This window comes from Ceratosolen solmsi, unplaced genomic scaffold (assembly GCF_000503995.2).
Source record: "Ceratosolen solmsi marchali unplaced genomic scaffold, CerSol_1.0 scaffold27, whole genome shotgun sequence".
In the NCBI taxonomy this organism is placed as follows: Eukaryota; Metazoa; Arthropoda; class Insecta; order Hymenoptera; family Agaonidae; genus Ceratosolen; species Ceratosolen solmsi.
In genome coordinates, this window is record NW_011948426.1 from 2,996,864 (window position 1) to 3,016,528 (window position 19,665).

A 19,665-nucleotide genomic window follows, 5' to 3' on the forward strand; every position below is an offset into this window, starting at 1 on the left:
TTGTTTTTTTTTTTTGTTATTTATATCACAAATAATAAACATTATAGCTCTTTTTTGTAATTTTATATTCAATATGAAATTGTCATTACATATAAATATATATGCATACATACATATACATATATATATATATATATATACATATACATATATACATATACATATATACATATACATATGCATATATGCATGCATATATGTACATATGCATATATAATATGATATTAATCTTTAATACAAAACGAGCAGCTTTATTTTGATTTCTTTTTTTAAGACATCTACAAAGAATTAATTTAATCTTAAAAATAATATCTTTTTATATACATATGGCTAGTTGTACATATTGAGTCTTTTATAAAGAATGTTTGTAAGCTAGTCTGGTGGTTTAATTAACTCTTCCAAGATCTGTAAAAACACTGAAAAAACATTAAAATCAAACTGGTGCCTTAATACCAGAAAAACTTTGTCTTGAGGTTATTGTCAAACATGGACACCCCTGACAATTAATATTTACTTACCTATTCTTTAGTTTTTTATTTATTTATTTTATTTTATTTATTATATATATATATATATAATATATAAAACTTTACTTATTCTATAAAATGCAGCAGATTTAAAAATATACTTTTTAATGCGTAAAATTTGAAAATAAATTTACTTTAAATGTCATAATGTTATGAATGTAGAAAAAGTATTCTTACACATATGCATGTTTGTATTTGCGTGCACAGACGCATGTAAGAATATTTTTCATAAATCACATTTTATTAATTGTAACAAATTTATTAACAGAACTTTATTTGTATTATTAGGAGTGCCTATGTTTGTGATTCTATTAGTTTATAAAAAGGATATCCATTATCACCTTTTACAAGATGTAAAAGTATGAATCGCTGAAGAAATAATGGTCTCATATCGATGCAAATCTCTAAAATTAATTCTGGTGTTAAGGTTGATCATCGACTAGTTAATATCTAAGGATAATTCCATGAAATCCAAAGTTGGTCTACTATCGTTATTCTGATGTAGCTGAAACTTAAGTCAACTTGTGAATATTTTTAAAGAACGATGTAGAAAAACCTATAAAATTCAGGTATGTAACAATAAGAGCTTGGCATTTTCATTAATTTATTATGAAAAGTTTATTAAAAAAAATATAAAAGTTTTTCTTTTTCATCGTGGCAGTTTAAATACAAGCACAATATTTAAATTATTTGAAGTTGTTGATCGATACTTTTATACTCAACCTGATATGAGACACAATACTATTTTTTAGTCAAAGCAGGCAATGGTTTCTCTATGAAAATCCGGTTTTACATTGCTAACTGAAAAATTGTTTCAAGAATGTCATTAATGAATTCTTTTAATCAGATTTTACATTCATAAGACTCTAATTTGTAATTAATCAAATTATTTAAATAAAATGAAGTGTAACAAAACAAAAAACAAAACCAAAAAAAACAAAAAAAAAAAACAAAAAAAAAGTGATGCAATGAAAGAAGTAACTTAAATTTCTAAATTGGTCTAGCTTTCATGGAAGCCGATGCCCACCTTTTAATTAAAAATTGCCAACTGCCACTCATTATGTATGCCAAGCTGCTGTCCTGCAAAAATGAAAACATTTTTACAGTCTTGGAAGAGTTTTACAATGTGTGATTTATGCTAATGTTTTATAATAGTTTTAACATTTTTACATTTATATTACAATTAGTAACCTTAATAAGAGACAACAAGTAACTCCAACTGAAGAGTTAAAATAGCCATTAATGACAACTTTTATAAACTTATTTTAGAAAAATCTCTATATATTTACGTTGTTGAAAAGCAATAATGAACGTAACTGTATTAAAAAAAAAAAATATATGGACTATTTTGACTTTTTCAAGTTTGAAAACGTTTACTTTTACACTTTCATTAATATACTTTATAAAACAAAATATTTTATATATATGCATATCTTTCTTTTTTTTTGATATATATATAAAAACTATAATCGTTACAAACTTAAATAAAAAATCGCAATTATTTCATAATGTCTTGATCAAAGTCAATTTTAAAATTTATGGAATCAATCATTTAAATTATTTTATCGTATCTACATATTACTTTTGCATTAAACGGACACCATAAATTACTATTAGCTAGATTGATATTTGTACATATAGATGTAAACATATATTTATTATAAAATATAGAGATTCCTCTTTTATTTAATAAAAATTAAATTCGTAAAAGAAGTAAACAAAAAATTTGCAATGATCTTACAATGTGTTACTTAAAATCAGCTTTCAAAACACGAGGAATCGAGAAAATTAAACTTGTTCATAAGTGATGCACGAGTTATGATTATATACAGACCATAAAATATGACTAAATAAATAATATATATATATATATGTGTGTGTGTGTGTGTATATATATATATATACATATACACACACACACACGCACATATATATATATATATATATATATAGCATGCTTTATATTTCCAAAGTTGTATGATCCTTTTATAAACAATATTCCACTCATTTTGACTCTGCAGTTCAAACTCAACGTGTGTATTTATAAATCCTTGTTGTCATATTATACACTTTCGTAATTTAAACTGTTTGAATGGCAAATTGAACAATACTCCAATGAAACTCTACTAGAATTAATATGGAGGCATACACCGGTATTTTCAAGACTATTGAACAGAGTTTTCTCATTTAATGTATTAGACATAATGCTGATCTTCAATGGATCAATGGATGTCTCGGTTTTGATAGTGCTTGTGTCTTTTTCCAATGTACGAAACAAGGTTTCTTCATTAAAAATATCTGAATTATCTTGCTCAAATTGCAAGGGATTGGCCACCTCGTCGAGATTTCCAAACAAGTCAACGTTAAACGATGACAGCTGGCTGAAATCCGTATCGGACAAGCTAGCCTCACCCTTATCCACAGAGCTGGACAATATGCTCATCGGTGTTGTGGGTAGTTGGCTATCAAGACCCATTGAACTCTTGACTGTATTATACTCACAACGACTACTAGACTGTGGTGATTTTTGATTAAGCATCTTTTCATCTTCTTTCAAAATTCTCTCAACAATGGATGAATTTTCTGATTTTGGTAACATATTTGTGAATGGCATAGTTTTTCTTGCTATTTTCACTGGATTATTCGATTGTGCAAAAGACGACCTTTTAATCTCTTCTTTAGTCATTTCCAATTTCTCTTTAATTGCAGATCTTGCTTTCGATAAAGTAGATTGTTCACTAAAGGAAAAAAAAATAAGAAAATTTCTTCTAGCTGTCATAACTATTATATAAACATAATACAGTGAGCTTATATTTTTATCAAAGTAATTAGATTTCAATCAAAAATTAAAATATACCGTTACTCTAATTTAAACGCAGTCTTATAATTACATGTAAATTTATTAATTAAATGAAATATCTGATATAGCGATAAACATTTTGTTACATAAATGACTGTCACTTTTAGTTATAAACTTTTTTTTTCCAATGTAATTGTAATAATTTATTTTTATTTCAATATCTAACTAATAGTGTTCAAATATCAAGTCATATAAAGATATTGTCGATAGTTATAATCTAGCATAGTTGACAATTAATTTTTATATATATACATATATGCACGTGTATACACACACACACACACACACACACACACACACACACACATATATATATATATATATATATATATATATATATATATATACATGTATGCATATATGTATATATTGAGTGTAAAATATAAACGTGAAGTTAATTAGTTTGTCGAAAGAAGCAAGCAAATGAAGCTTGTACTTGCGATAAAATCAAGGCAAAGCATTACGTAAGTACTTATATTATTACATTATTTTGATTACACAGCGAAAGCATCATTTATACATCATAAACGTTATTTAATTTTATATTTAATTGTATTATTACATTTATACATTTAGATAAGATCGATCATTAAAGTAGCGTTTCTCCAAAAATATACCTAACGGAGCAAGTATATAAGCAATTACTACATAAGCAATAACTTAGCAAGAGCGATTTGCTATTTCATCTTACACCAATGTCTTTATACTTACAAGGCTCTTATACGTTTGCCGAAGCTTACCTCATTTACGCTCGGCACATCTAACATAATAGCGTGTACTTTTATAGAAGTATAAAGAGCTTTCGTTATTAACAGAGAGACACTAAAACTGTAAGACCAACTGCCTAGGTGGGTCTTATGTGCCACAAGCTAGCGAACGAGTCGTCGGAGAGAAGGAAATAAAGAGGTCTGATGGGTACCTAGCTATCCAGTTGGCAACGTTCGAAGACTGTTTGTCAGAAGGGTGAGCGGCAACAGCAGCTGCGTCTCCACCACCGTGCATCTTCCTGAGACTGTCGTTCATGGCCCTGAGCAAAGAGGTGACGATGGTGCTATTGTTGAGGACGGTCTTTAGGTAGGCGACCTCGTTCACCAATCTCTTGATCTCAATGGACTGCTTCTGTATAGTATTGTTGAGCTCCTGGTTCTCCCGTTGGTAGAACTGCAGTCTGCCCTCGATCCTCTCGATGTACTCCTTCTTGCGTTGCCTGTTCTCTCGCGCCATTAGCGCGTTCTTGTTGAGGCAGGGCCGCTTCGAGGGTCCCCGGCCACGTCGCCGGGCGGACGGCTCCCCTGCCTTAACCGTCTCCATCGAGGAGTTGGTCGTGAGGCTCGTCTTGCGGGGCCTGCCGGGCCTCGGCCTCGCGCACAGCTTTCGCTCCAGCTCCAACTCGGCCTCCTCCATCTCCTCATCCTCGTCGGTGCAGCTCTCCTCGGCGTAGTCCACCACTTCCTGGCGCTTACTCGACATGCTCGAAATGCTCGACATGCTCGGCCAAGCCGACCGTAACCTTATCCCCGTCGCCGCTATTCACCCAGGGTCTGTTCTACCTCGCGCGCCGATGAGCCCGCGGACCAACCAACCAACGCTCATTCGGTTGTGGCTAACCGCGTAAAACAGACGCGTACCCTGGCCTCTCCAGTCCTCGCACTTCCACTAATTGTCCACTAGAGTCTCTCGAATCCCTATCGCATGGACGAGATCGACCGAAGCCCCTGCGATCCGAGTCGGAGTTTATTAAACCCTCGGTTGTGCTGGTCGATTCTTGTGAAAAGACAGTGACACGCGACGATGAAGGTCTCACGGCCGGCGTTGGCGCGACAGTTTCGAGTTTCTACGGCAAATGTCTTCTCGTCGATTCGTCGTCGCGCGCTTCCCCCCCCCCCCCCCCTCTAAGAAAATTTATCCTTGCCTAGTCGTGGTAATTCCTTTAATCGTGCCATTGAGACTGCCGACACGGGGATTTTTACAATGGTTATCGAGGATTTTCCATTTATTCGTTATATTAAAGATTGAAATAATTGTATTTTGAAATTTCGGCTTCTTTCAATGTAAGGCTTTTTTTATTCTGGAATCCACGCTTCTCTCATTTTCTTCTTGTATTTATTTATTTATTTTTGTCTCTCTCTCATGGGAATATCTTAATTAATAAAGGTATTATACACGCAGGAATCATTGAGATGAGCATGCATAAAGCTTTCGAGGCCTACTTTATGTATTTTTTATTAAAAATCTTTATGAAAATTCCATTAGCATACCATTAAAAACAAAAAAAAAAAAAAAAAAAAAAAAAAAAAAAAATGACAGAAATTTTTCGACTATTATTGTTTTGTCGTGGTGACTGTTGTCAAATGTTTGTTCTTTTTTTTACAATATTAAGCGAAAATCACAGATTCGCGATTATTCGCCAGAGGGACGGGGGAAGGGAGATTTGAAATGTTTCTCGTTAAATTGCTGCTCGACAACAGGCCAAACCGAGAAGATTCCCACGAAGCCATCGTAATCCCAGAATTCAGCGTCATTTTACCGTCTAATCCCGATTCTCGAGAGATGAAAAATATATTTTTAAAAATCACAATTGACACGTCATCCTACCAACTATAAACAGCCGAATAGACTTGTTTCTCTCCCGTGCGAGCGAGCGACGTGTGATGACGTCAGTGGCAACGAAACGCTTGGGATTAATGCCCTAAAGTCTTGTCCATACTTGTCCAATCGGTGACGTTATACGAAGCTTTGAAAACAGCTGCAAACTGCTTCTTAATTATGGAGATCGAGGAAGCAACGTCACATGAGTGACAATATGCGCTTAGAGCGGCAACCTTGGTTAATGTGTCGGATTTGGTTTCTAGGAGAGAAGTCGAGAACGTTCGTTGACTGTTTGCTCTCTCATTATGTCTTTATAATTACATCGTTGTTGTATTTTCTTAAAGACAGCAGCTTATAAATGTCGAATGTGAATAAATATTGCTTTTCGATCAACGGACGCGATGGTTAACAGTCAAGATTTTCAACGTGTACACACGCGGCTTGCGAGTTATATGAAATAACTGGCAGCAACGAGGCGTGAGGAAGAGATGACGAGTGTCATTTTATCTATATACGGGACTATGTCATTGACCGAACAATAAAAATGACTTATCAACATTATACATTAATATACCATATTCTTTAATTGATAATAATTCGAAATAAGAAATTTCATTTAATACCATTTGAGAGTTTATAATTTAGATCGATTCACTTGCATGGTTAATATGAAATATTTTAGGCAGAACATTATAAATCTTTTAAAAATACAATACGATTTATTTATTACCTATTGTGTCTACACAGTTGACTGGAAAAGTATAAAAAATAATAATAACAATACAACGTTAAGATTATATTTATAAAAATCTGTTTATAATATGAATATTGGGTAATTAATATAGTAAAGAAATATTAGATAAATGTGAATTTAGTTAGGTACGAACCTAGAATTGTGTACTATTTATTGTCGATGTAATGTTCCATTACCGCATGTTTCAAATACTTTCGAATAATCGAACGTTACAATTCTTTAAAAAATTTAAATCAACGCTGCGATCATAAAATATATTTTACAGCCTACTTATGAATAACTCATGTTTTTATATTTCGACGATCGATAAAAGAAAAACCAAACAAAACAAAACAAAAGTTTACTAAAAGCATTATTAAGATATAATTAAGTTTTGTAATACAAATTTTATAATAATTTTATCTTATATTTACTTTCTTATCCTATATTCTATACGCATTATCTTATAAAGAAAAATTTCAAATAGAAAGTCCACATATGCAAATTAAATGGTGTCGATTCATTTAAGAATAATTATTTTACGATTGCAATTATATAACTGAGCTCACGAGATTTTTTGAAAATTGCTTATTTTTGTTAACGATATTAAGGAAGATGTATTTTAATTATGTAACATTAAATTTGGACTCTTTATGGAATAGTTAAGAGTAAAGAAAGCCATATTATTGTAAATGATAGAAATAAATTATGATTAACAATTTGTAAATATCTTTACAAATTACAAGAAATAAGTTTTATTTCATTTGCTTAATATTCTTTATTTCTATTAAAAAAACTTTTTAAATCTATTTATACTTTTATTATTAGTATATTATTAGAAATTAATATATATATATATATATATATATATATATATATATATAAATTATTATTACATATTATTATATGTATACATGCATTCATTTTTATTCCAAATTTCAATAACTAATTATTAAATGAAAACGTATGGAAATACATAATCAAGAGGACAGTGAATTACATTATCATGAAATCATATTAAAATCCAGTAGTACTTATCTACTTCAGATAGGTAGTACTTTATCCTTTAATAGCTATAACATCAATAATAATTATTGTCATAAATATAAATATAATTATTATACGCGAATGCTATGTATTTATAATTTTTTTTATAAGCGGACATTCCTTCAATTATTTACGTCTAAATGTACTTAAACTCTTATGCATCCCGAATGCCACTAATCATGCATGAATACGGCAATGACTCTCAATAGCAATGACTTTCAATTACATAGTACTTACATTGAACTTGTTTATATATCTTAAACAATCGTTTCGAACACGTTAAAAAGTCAAGCCGATATCTATAAATAAATTCATTATTTAAGATTTTAATGTGCCGCGAATGTGAACCAATCATATGTAAATTAATTATTCAATATTATCAACTATACATTAAGTACCATAATGGAAAGTATTACGAAGCAAAATGTGGGTCATATTCAATAGGAATGATTTTATCAGAACCGATAGTGCCAATAATTCTCTATGGGCTTTCATTTTTCATAATTAATTCATTAGTTGATATACCTTGATTATAACAGCGATTATATGATTCCAAATCAAAGAAATTAAATATCATTTCTCTTTTCTATTTGTTGCGATAAAACCATAATTCATTAATAAGAATAGATGATACGTTTATAGTAAAAATGTGGCATTTTGTTATTGAAAAATCTAGAAATTTTAATTAATATAAATGCAGGATTATTGCGAATTCTTTTATAAATTTTTCTTTATAAACTCTATAGATGCATTTATTATGATAGCTAAGTAAACGCATTGAAGCATAAATATCAATCAAAGATATAATTTATAATATATAGTACATTGCGTGGAATTATTCGAAATATTTTAACGTCCCAGAGTCGTAAAATAAAAATAAAAAAAAACTCTTTTTTTTTTTTTTTTTTTTTATTATTAACAATTTTAATTTTCATTAAAAATAAATTTATCGACTAAATTCTTCGAGTGATATAAGAGTAGACGCAGTACGAGAGTAACGGTAGTACAGACCATTATTAAATCCTACTTTACTCACTTTGTATTAAATAAAAACGAAATTACACACGATTAAAAGTTCTCTTTTAATTAAAAATTTAAACATAAAAATTTCAAAGCATTAACATTAATTATATTTGTTCGCAAAAGAAACAAGCATATTCAACTGTATATATATATATATATATATATATATATATAGAAAACGATTATTCATGAATACATTATCGATTATTACATCTACATTAATATATTATTTTATATAATATCGAAGCTACGTTCGTAGAATTTTACTAGAAAACAAGCTCGTGCTAAGGTTTATAGATAGAGATGACAATATACAGTATTGTAGGCAGTTCAGTAGCTTACAGCAGATTAATTTATGAATGACGAGGATAGGGAAATGTAGAAATTTCTCGATAATGAATTTGATACGAGATGATGCATAGAGTCTTTTATCTCTATTAAGTTTTCAATATATTGAAAATTTGTACGCTCACATAAGTATAGACAACACGTAAAATTACTAACGATTTCGATATTATTAATTTATGCATTTATAATAATTCCTTAATTTTTACTTGGCTACACTGAGATAATCATAAATAAAATACTGATTGATACAATTGGTAAAGTGACGTTTAGCTATTTTGCGCACATGTTTATCGTAGTTAATTTTAAATATTGTCGTGAATAAAGTTCAAGTAGGAATCTTGTTACCTTTCTCGAAAGCTTTATAAAATTTTAAAAATTAATTCCATATAGCTTCCATCATCTTATGTTATCATATATATAGCGTAAATTATAGATTAGCTACTTCAAATAAATGAACAAACAAATCTGCGATAGATAGATAGATAATTATGACTCTCTATACTTGCAACAAATTTAAAAAAGAGATATATATATATATATATATATATATATGTAAACAAAGAGTATTTAAAAAAACTAATCATATTTTGATTTGTTAAATAATTGTGGAGCATATATTTATAAAAAGTTTTATTAATTAACATTTTATCGTACATTTTTACACATGTAGTTTTCACATTATTAGATTTTATTTAATAAGCTACTTTATACTAATCGTAGCTGTTTTAGAATTTTTCTTTTCTTTTTGCAATTACGTTTTAATACATTTTTCCTATTCTGTTGTAATTAATAATTGTATATTAAATATACGTGTGGAAATTAAAGTATGTGATGAAACATGTGACAAAGATGAAATGTTATCAATGAAAATGTAGACTTTAAAGAAGAAAATAATATAATTACAGTTTCAGATAAAATAAATATTTTACCGTCATTGTAAATTTATCCAATAATAGAAAAATTTTTATCACATATTATATTCGTTGTATAAATATTTGCCGAACAATTACTTTCTTATACATTACATTACATTACATTAAGCCACTTATATACATAAATATGTATATGCTACTGTGTGTGTTGGGTGGCGGGCGGGGAGGGGGGGGGGGGGGTAACGTAATGTATGCTGATATACGTAAAAAGCATGTCAACAAATTAATTTGGAAACTAATTGACCTCGTTAGCCTGCTATTTTTTATCAGTCGAGTATCCCAAACCTTTTTATATCTATGAATAAAAAAAAAAAATTTTCTTCACATTTATTTCCATATTGAAATTTTATTTACAAACTTTTCATAATAAATCTATTTTTCTTTCAAATTTATTAGTATTTTAATAGCTTCGTACATATTTTTCGATAAGATGCATAATCATTAGAATTAATTTACTATGGTAATATATATTGTTTAACTTGTACAGAGTGAGGATTCATATCTGAACATATAATGATTATAAAAATATCAAATATTTTACTCTATGTCAGACATATATTTATTATCTCTTTCATTTTAATAAATTATAAGATTGCTACTTGACGATATTATAGTAGCTTAATTACAAGTGCCTATGTATCGGAACTTCATTTATTATCTTCGATAAACTTGGTGAAATAACAACTTGAATGAATCAGAAATGTCGTTTGATTATCTAATCAAGAGAGATTCTTACTGTTATAAACTTACATTTGCAATTATAATATGATTGAAACATTGTTTTTATTATTTTTCTTTTGTTAAATACATTTACGAACTTTTCACGTCTTTTAATACGTACAATATAATTATTTACCAAAGTAATGTATAGCAAAATATTAAGTTAATAAAATAATATTTTTTTTTATTGATATGAGTTTTTTTTTATTTTTTTTTAACAATTAGATGAATTTTCAAATAATAATTCGTTACTAAATTATAAATGTATGAAAAATAAATTCTAAAGTTTATTATTAGTTTACCAAAATTTCGATTAAATGTATGTATTTTTACCATTTGAATTTTAAGTGTTAATTTCGTTATTATTGCGGTATATTAAAATATATATACCTTTTATTTAGATTTTGTAGCCTTTCTCATTCCATTTGCATTTATACAATTTTGGGAATGTACTTTTATGGCTGCTAAGTAAAGAGAAATCTAGTTTGTCTGTAAAGGCATTTCTTGTTATAGTGATGCAACACATTTTACAGTATCCAGTTAATAAATACATATTAATGGTTTTGTAATTATATTCATAAATTACAAATATAATGTAAAATACATAATGAGATTATCCATATATATATATATATATTTTTTTTTTTTTTTTTATTATGTTTATTATATAAGCTTTAATAACGTAAAATTGTCGAGACCTTATTAAATAAATTTGTAAACTTCCATATCCTCATTTTAATATTATTAAACTGTGAAAATTACTTTTCATTTTCTGACATATTTATATAAAATGTAAATTCGATAATAATAATAACGCATAAATCCGAGTTGTATCTTCGCTCTTGATAAATACTTATCTTAAAAAAAAAAAAAAATACATTGTATTGATCGCGAGTCATTTATTAAAAATACTCATGTTCTATATGTTTTAAAAATATATTTAAATTCTAATGGCATTCGTGCTAAACGAATGAAATAAAATGGAAAATAATCGCTTCGAGTTTTTTTGAAATTCGATAAAATTAACAAATGTTTGTTTCTATTACACGCCCATATTTTATTTATCATAATATGTAATATGTATTTTGGTGAATCATTATTATTTTAATCGATCTTATTTTACCTATTGAAAAATATTAACAAAAATATACGATATTTATGATTATTGAGAGTTAAGCTAAAAATCAGATAAACGTACATTAATTTTAATTGCTTTTTTTTAAATTAAGAACTAATTCATTTAAAATACAAATATTTTTAATGCAAGAATCTTTGACAAAAAAAAAAAAAAAAAAAAAAAAAAAATAATCATCATAGGTTTTATAAATGGAAAGGAACATATACAATTATTTAAGTATAGTGGAATATTTTTAATTCTAAATGGCAGTTTGTATAAAAATTATCATGTATATTATTAATGATTAACGTTTAAAAGTACTGATTTAATAAAATCCTGTAATCGGATAGAATAAAAACATATTTTAAACTCTCGACGCTTTTCGATTAGATGATTATTGTATTTAATTAATTAAATTAGCAAGTTGACGACATTCTAACAGCTATCGAACGATATTTATTAATAATTATGAAGGAATTGGGCTAAAACTCAAGCAATAGTTCATGCTTTGTTATCACGTATATACATTTATTTATATTTATTCATACATTCTTCTTTATTATCGTTAATTTAATATATTAATTAATAATAGTAATGTTTTTATAAATTCCAATTGTATAGTCATCGTATTTGGATGTGTAAATTATTATTCAAGGACCAATTTTCTTACAATTTATGTAATAAATATTTAAGGCAACTTTATATGTATTAACTACACAACGAATAATAATTCTAATTGGCCTGAATTAATTCAGAATACATTATGTTCTTTACACACTGCACATTTTACGTACCTTTCGAGACTTTTCTAAATGTTTATATTCCTGCATAAAGGGTTAGAGGCACTAAACGTTTGATAAGTTCAAATTTTTTAACAATACTTACCTGAAAATTCAACTAAATCTCGTCAACGTTTTTCAAGATGTTGAAATAGTATTTTAGAGGCAGTAGTAACCACGACTAACTTAACAATTCTAATCATTTCAAAATTTTATGCTTATTTACGTTCTTTTTATCACACTTTTCTTTTTCTTTTTTTTTTGTTTCTATGTTTAAAATATTAATTTTCATACCTCGAAAATGGACGTAATGTAATTTTTATCTTTATACACTTGCCATTTATTTTCATTTAAAGCCGCCATATTTTGTTTACTAATGCAACTATGTTAGATCTGCGACTTCTTCCAAGTTATAACATAATTGGCGTATCAGTTTATATCATAAAATTGGCTTTTTACAAAGAGTGCACCAATGATAGATCAATAACTTATAGATTTCAGTATATTTTTAAACGGATAAATATATTAATAAATTGATGTAATGAGATTTTTTCTTCATTTAGTCTTATGAAAGCTGAACTTATGGTTTTTCTAGTAAAAATTCTTGAAAAATCTATTTTCTTTTCAACACAAGTGCCTATAACCCTTTAAAATTATTCAAATGAAAATATGAAAATACCAGTCGTAAGAGATTTTTCCCTTTGTTTCTTTCTTTTGTTATTGTTGTTGTTTTTTTTTTTTTTTTTTTTTTTTTTTTTTTATCAAGGCATACATACAATGCATGTAAGTATAATTTTTAAATCTATCTAGATTACATATTTTGTTCGTCAATTGTCATGACTTGATTAGTTTCAAATATTTTTTAATTTAAAATTATAAACAATACGTTACGACTTTCAAAGGATTATACATTAATATTACATTATCTTAAACATCGATATTTCTCAATCTGTATTTGTGATATAAATGTTAAAAATGTTTAAATTTAAGTATTTTTATGCAAGTTATCAATATACAAATTGTATAATTTGTACACAGTACAAGGTAGTCTCACATAAATTATCAATTATTAATAAATTTTTCATTAAATACTAAGTATTAAATACTATATATCATTTTTCAAAAGTGTAAATAAGTTACCTTAATATTTAAAATCGTACATTTTTTGGATAAAACATTTGTTAAGAGTACCTTATATTATTTTAGAAAATATAAAATTTATTAATGACAATATGAATTTCTTCTGATAATAAATTTAATATTTTATATATAAATGAAAAAATTTTTATGAAAAATGTGTACAACGAGACATTGAATGAATGTTTTAATAATTAATGAATCATGAATTACATATTAAGTATGTACAATATTATAAAATTAATATAGTATTTAAAATTCAAATGTATTAATTACATCAAACACCTAATCTACTAAAAACTCCATGTTTTTTAATGTGATTTACTGTTGCCATTTTATTAAATGTCACTTGTTTTGATATACCAAGGCGTGATTTAGCTGGCACAGCCATTCTTTCCGATGCTATAATTAAAAAAGAAAAGAAATTATAATAATAGTTGAATTATAAAAATTAATTTTTATGACAGAATATAATAGTCGACTTTTGGATTGAAAAATTGTTTTTAATCGAGCAATGAATTTAATTTTAACAGCGTGGTATTAAATTGAATAATGAAATATTAAATTTAAATATATAACATGAAACAAAGATGGAATAAGCATTAAAGTGAAATATAATTGCCCGAATTATAGTTAGAAATGTATTTAAAAACAAAATTTTTACACTTATTGTAAAATATTAGTAAGATGCTTATAATAATCAGATATTAAAATGGTATTAGATATATTACCTAAAGTACCGGTAATTGGTATTTTCCTAGCAAAACTGTTACTTCTAACTGGACTGTCATTGAACTTTAGGCTCTTGGTCGTTCGTACTAATTGTCTGACACTTTCAGAAACAGCTTTTTTATTAGCTTCTTCATCGGCGCGCATTGTTCCTACAGATGTTTTTAAAATGGGCTTTGTGGTGACACCTTTTGTACTAAGCATCGAGCTCCTAGTCTTGAGAATACCCGAGGTTCCAGTTGTAGTAGTTCCATTTCTTAATTGTCTAGAATATCTTGATTGTATAAAAAATATATTAAATTATATATAATAAAGTTAACATGAAGTTTTTAAATTTTTAAAAAACACATCAAGTTTTTAAATATTTATGTTCTGAGAAATTTTACAGTAAAATTCAGGGAAAATCTCAATGTTTATGCTGAAGAGGCTTAAGGCGAATCGAAAGATTAATTTTTAACTTACGTAATTTCATTTTTATCAGAATCCTTATTTCCCAGTCGATTAAATACACTGGAATTTCGTTTGAGTAAATCCTTCCCAATACCAGTAATATTAAATGTAGGATTAAAATTCGAATTGGAAGATTCAGCTACGCCTGTTGTACTCGTAACCATACTGTCTCCTAATCTATGAAAAACAGTTCTTTTTTGTTCTAAAGCTTTCTTCAGAATTTTCTGACTTCTGACAGTGGTTCCTTTTGGCATTATCACTTTATATTTAACGTCATCGTCGTTAGTTTTCAGTCGTTTATCCGATTCGTTCTGAATCCATTTAATATCAACGTCGTCGTCGTCGTCGTCGTCGTCGTCGTCGTCATCGTCGTCGTCGTCGTCGTCCTCGTCCTCATCATCATCATTATCATCCTCGTCGTCGCTATCATATTTTCTCTTTAACGAATTAGACTTTGGCGCTTGATTTGTATCAATGTAATCTGAATATAAACGAGATGTTTGCGTGATTGGAGGTGGCTTCTTTTTGACTGCCACAATTGGCTTGACAATTGTACTCGTAGAATTTTTAATTATTTTCTTTGGAGGCTCCAGTTTAACTTTCGAAGCAATTGGATGTTTTAGCACTGTTTTTGCTATTACTTTCTTAACTGCCGGTTTGATTATCGTTTTACTTGGAGTAGGCGTATCCTCTGAACTAACTAAAAACTTTTTACAGGTTGTCTCTTCGACTACTTTTTTAGCATATCTTAAAATAGCAATCATATCACCCATTAGCGTGATACCCATTTCTTTGAGACTAGGTTTATCCAAATCTGGTAACATGTCAGGTTTTATACGATTATTAGAAAAAATAACTGCATGTTTTGTTGCCACATCCGATGGGAAGCCAGCATTTTTGAAAAATCTAACCCAATAAGCTAATAAAAAAGAAACATTGTATTAAAACATGTTAGTTTCTTAGAACATTGAGAATATATTGATGCGACATGCACTTTAATCATTAGGTTCTCAAAGAACATTAATTTACAATAATAAAATACGAATACAGCGATTAGCAAGCAAGTGATTAAAATGAATAATAGAATTTTAATTTTACACAAGATATAGGTAGGTACAAATTTCCAATACACCGTAAAATTAAATGCGATATTTAATAAGATTGTTTACCTGATAATGGAGCATCCATTCTGATCGACAATTTTGTCTTCTCCAATTTTAAGAATTGGTTTAGTCTCGAAATAGAATTTTCTTATCAACTAGATTATGCCGCACGAGCGGCAGAAATACGCATCGTTGGAAAATAGAGTAAAAACAAAATTTATTCTACACTAAAGAGAACTGAAACTCTGGAAATACACACATACGAAGCGTTTAATACGCCAAGGCAAGTAAGGTAAGATTACAAAAATAGCTTTTTCGAGTTTTTTTTTTTATTTTTTTTTTTTTTTCCACAATAGTTCCAGGTTAAGAAGATATACTATATTCGACACTCACTTCGGAAAAATAGATCCTGATTCCTGTAGATGCTCTTTGAGAATGTGACGTAAGGTGTGGTTACAAATCAGCTTTCATGAGTATTGTAGGATTCAAAGGCGGGGAATTTGAAATTTGTAGGAATTATCGAAATGGTTGGCATAAAATAAGCCTTTAGTTAACAAGTATTGTCATTTATTCAAATAATTTAGTAGCAGGAGATGGTTAGTGCTGGGTCGTCGTAGGATAGGGAAAAACAATGAAGAATGTGGGAATACTGCCAATGCGAGGCACTTTTAATTTGAAAATAATGAAAAATATGGCGAGATACGCTTTTGAGAGAAACTTAACCTCCGCATTAACTTTACGACTATTTGTTTATTTTCGCTGAACACAGTTCATTGAAACGAAAATTTTCCCAAAAATTTCAATATAAAACTGTCTTCGTATTTATGTCTGACACTGTCTAATACAGTTATGGGCAGCATAGTGGCCAATAACCAAAACTGCACTTTAAATGAATGAGAAAGTATAAGAAGAAAAACTGTCACGAGATAGACCAGAGACAATTAATCTTTATTACATGTTGTCATGATAGCTTTACATTATATTATATTGTAGCACGTATAATATAAACGTAATAGTACTATCTGAATTAATATTAAAAATTTTGCTGTGCATATTATTATTTTATAATTACGTTGGCGATCAAATATCTGTTAGGTTTCGCATTAAAAGATAAATGTCTTGAAACACTATATGACCGATGATTATTAATACGACACGATCAAATGAGCGAGGAGGAGATCTTTTAAATTGAAAGAAATTTTGAAAGCCCTATATTACTATTTGAGCCATCTAAAATTTGCCTGTTTGATATTTTTTTTTTTTTTTTTTTTTTTTTTTTTTTTTTTATTGTTTTGACATTGTCTTACCGAAAAATCCTTGAAATGATTATTTTAATGGTATTATACAACATACATATGACAATTAGTGTTATTCCAAACGATGTTCGACTTTATTTAAAAGTTTCATTAAAAAAAAAAAAAAAAAAAAAGATAGCCAATTTATTTTAGCATTAATAATTCATTTATACTTAATTGAATAAATTGTGTATTATATTATGGAAGTGTAGCATTTAGTAATCTTTATTCCAACAAAATCTTTAGTTTCTTCACTATACTTTTTATTCTTTGATTTAAATAAGCAGCCAAGCTTAAATGCATTAAATGCTCTATTATTAAACTATTATTGCGTAAATGAATATTTTACTTATTATATTATTTTATTTATTATATAATATATAATTAATTCGGTATAATATGTTTTAAGGTTAATCGATCGTTTAATTCTAAAATACCTTTCCATTTATAATCTTCTTTGTCATAAATGCATTTTATTTATTTGTTTATTATAAACTATAAAATGCCATTTTTATTGACTACATTTAATCAAGTAAACCATTTTAATTTAAAAAAATGTTCATTTATATTATAACAACACGTAGAAACGGGTAAAATTTTTATTAAAACACTATTACGTACGAATAACGTATAGTCACAATTAGTTATAAATAATAATGATACAACAAAGTGGGAGAAATTAGATAAAAAAAATATTATATACTTGTCGGAAATGTATTAATTATTGTTAAATTCAATAGCGGTATTTCCTTTTTTATTATACATAATATAGTAATTAAGTGTATATGATTAGAATGACAGCCGGTAAATTTATAAGTATTTTTGAATCTGAAACTCGATGGGACTTGTTCACTCATACATAAGAAATAATATTTTAGGGATAAATGCATCATAAAGTTTTGTCTAGAGTTGGGAAAAGCATCTTATTATCATCCTTTTAAACTAAAAGGCAAAATATACTTTCAAAAGGCCTGATTAGAAAGTTACTGTAACCCTCGGTGGACAATCCCTTAACCGAATTTTATTATTAGCTCATATCTAATCGTCTTTTCTTGAAAAAGATAAGAATGAGTCGAATTCATTATATTATGTAGAATTTTAATAGATCGGAAAGTATTTGACGAAAGATAACATTTTGGATGCATTAACGATTATATAATTATCTATTTAATTATTTTAATAAAAATACAGTTTTACGAATGTTTGAATGTATATAGGTACACTCTGTGCTATAAAATGATCGAGGTATTTTGATGTTATTTAAACATTATAGTAAGATAAAGATCGTTTCATAACTATATGCTGGAGTAATGAAATTATATCTTAATTAAAACGATTAAATGTTGATAAAAAAAAAAAAAAAAATGAATATGTTTTTAATAAATATATATTTATATAAATTACATATGACTACAAACAACTTCTCGCTTTTCCATTGCACTGTACATACACTTTTCTAATAATTTTATACCTTTCAACAATTTTTTTTTTTATATTAAAAATTATATAATTGCGTAATGTTAGTGATTGCGTAATGCCTGTAACTATAACATTTGTCAACTGCAAATGTAAATGCGGATAATTCAATTAAAATAAGCTAAGACTACTCGCAAGTTTCAAAACACGCCGCGCATATTATCGCTTGTCAATAAACGTAACAATACAATATAGGATGATTCATTAGATATGTACATTCGCAGGATAGGAAATAAATACACAAATAGGAAAAAGACGTGAGTCAGTAAATTAGAAAGGATCATAGAGGAGCGAAAATCTCGCCGTTAATCTTTGAGGCTGACCAGTTACCTCGAGGCGCTCGTGTGGCTCTCTTCGCGCTTCTTGCCTAGTAAATAATAATTTTGGAAAATCGCGCTACTACTTACTCCCACATCGTAGAAGAAAATTTGCGAATTTCCGCCTTTACGAGAATAGCAGTGTAAAGAAGAAAGTTGAAAGTTACGCGCTACTCGATTATTTTTAAGTCCGTGCAGATAATTTAACGCTGCAGTCTTTGTAAAAATCGAGCGTACCCCAGCTTTAAGATTCATGCCGTTTGCCTCACTACGATAATTATGTTTGTTTTCAAACAGTGGGTAAGCTTACTGTAAATTATTGAGGGCACTAAGGGACATAGGAAAGCTATCGACGAGGTCACATTAAATCAGTGTTTTGTATCGTTTGTTCAGGGCAAGAAACTGGGAATGAATAGAAATCAACGTAGTGCAAAAAATAGGAGAGTACCAAGATCCGCGGTTAATCTTGCCTATGATTCGGAA

The 19,665-nt window shown here is 28.1% G+C and overlaps 2 protein-coding genes and 1 long non-coding RNA gene across 3 annotated transcripts; all 3 read right to left on the reverse strand.

Annotated features, from left to right (window-relative positions):
• Window positions 1-270: 270 nt before the first annotated feature.
• LOC105363138 (uncharacterized) lies at window positions 271-1,831 on the reverse strand. Its single transcript, XR_912915.1, has 3 exons — window positions 1,555-1,831; window positions 869-1,328; window positions 271-416 (listed from the first exon to the last, which is right to left on the reverse strand). It is a non-coding gene; the product is annotated as an uncharacterized LOC105363138 (long non-coding RNA).
• A 654-nt stretch (window positions 1,832-2,485) lies between these two features.
• On the reverse strand, window positions 2,486-4,857 carry LOC105363137 (uncharacterized). Its single transcript, XM_011500748.1, has 2 exons — window positions 4,307-4,857; window positions 2,486-3,265 (listed from the first exon to the last, which is right to left on the reverse strand). The coding sequence occupies exons 1-2, from the start codon at window positions 4,855-4,857 to the stop codon at window positions 2,590-2,592; spliced, it is 1,227 nt and encodes a 408-aa protein (XP_011499050.1). The 3' UTR covers window positions 2,486-2,589.
• A 9,213-nt stretch (window positions 4,858-14,070) lies between these two features.
• On the reverse strand, window positions 14,071-16,702 carry LOC105363140 (uncharacterized protein C19orf47). Its single transcript, XM_011500749.1, has 4 exons — window positions 16,161-16,702; window positions 15,004-15,910; window positions 14,544-14,815; window positions 14,071-14,214 (listed from the first exon to the last, which is right to left on the reverse strand). The coding sequence occupies exons 1-4, from the start codon at window positions 16,177-16,179 to the stop codon at window positions 14,090-14,092; spliced, it is 1,323 nt and encodes a 440-aa protein (XP_011499051.1). The 5' UTR covers window positions 16,180-16,702; the 3' UTR covers window positions 14,071-14,089.
• Window positions 16,703-19,665: the final 2,963 nt, after the last annotated feature.

Coding starts and splice junctions, on each gene's coding strand:
- LOC105363140 (XM_011500749.1), bottom strand. Junction 14,816..15,003: donor TCTGATAAAAATGAAATTAC/GTAAGTTAAAAA, acceptor TATACAATCAAG/ATATTCTAGACAATTAAGAA. Junction 14,215..14,543: donor ACCAATTACCGGTACTTTAG/GTAATATATCTA, acceptor TTTTAATTATAG/CATCGGAAAGAATGGCTGTG.
- LOC105363137 (XM_011500748.1), bottom strand. CDS start 4,857: ATGTCGAGTAAGCGCCAGGAAGTGGTGGACTACGCCGAGGAGAGCTGC. Junction 3,266..4,306: donor GTTGCCAACTGGATAGCTAG/GTACCCATCAGA, acceptor TTTTTCCTTTAG/TGAACAATCTACTTTATCGA.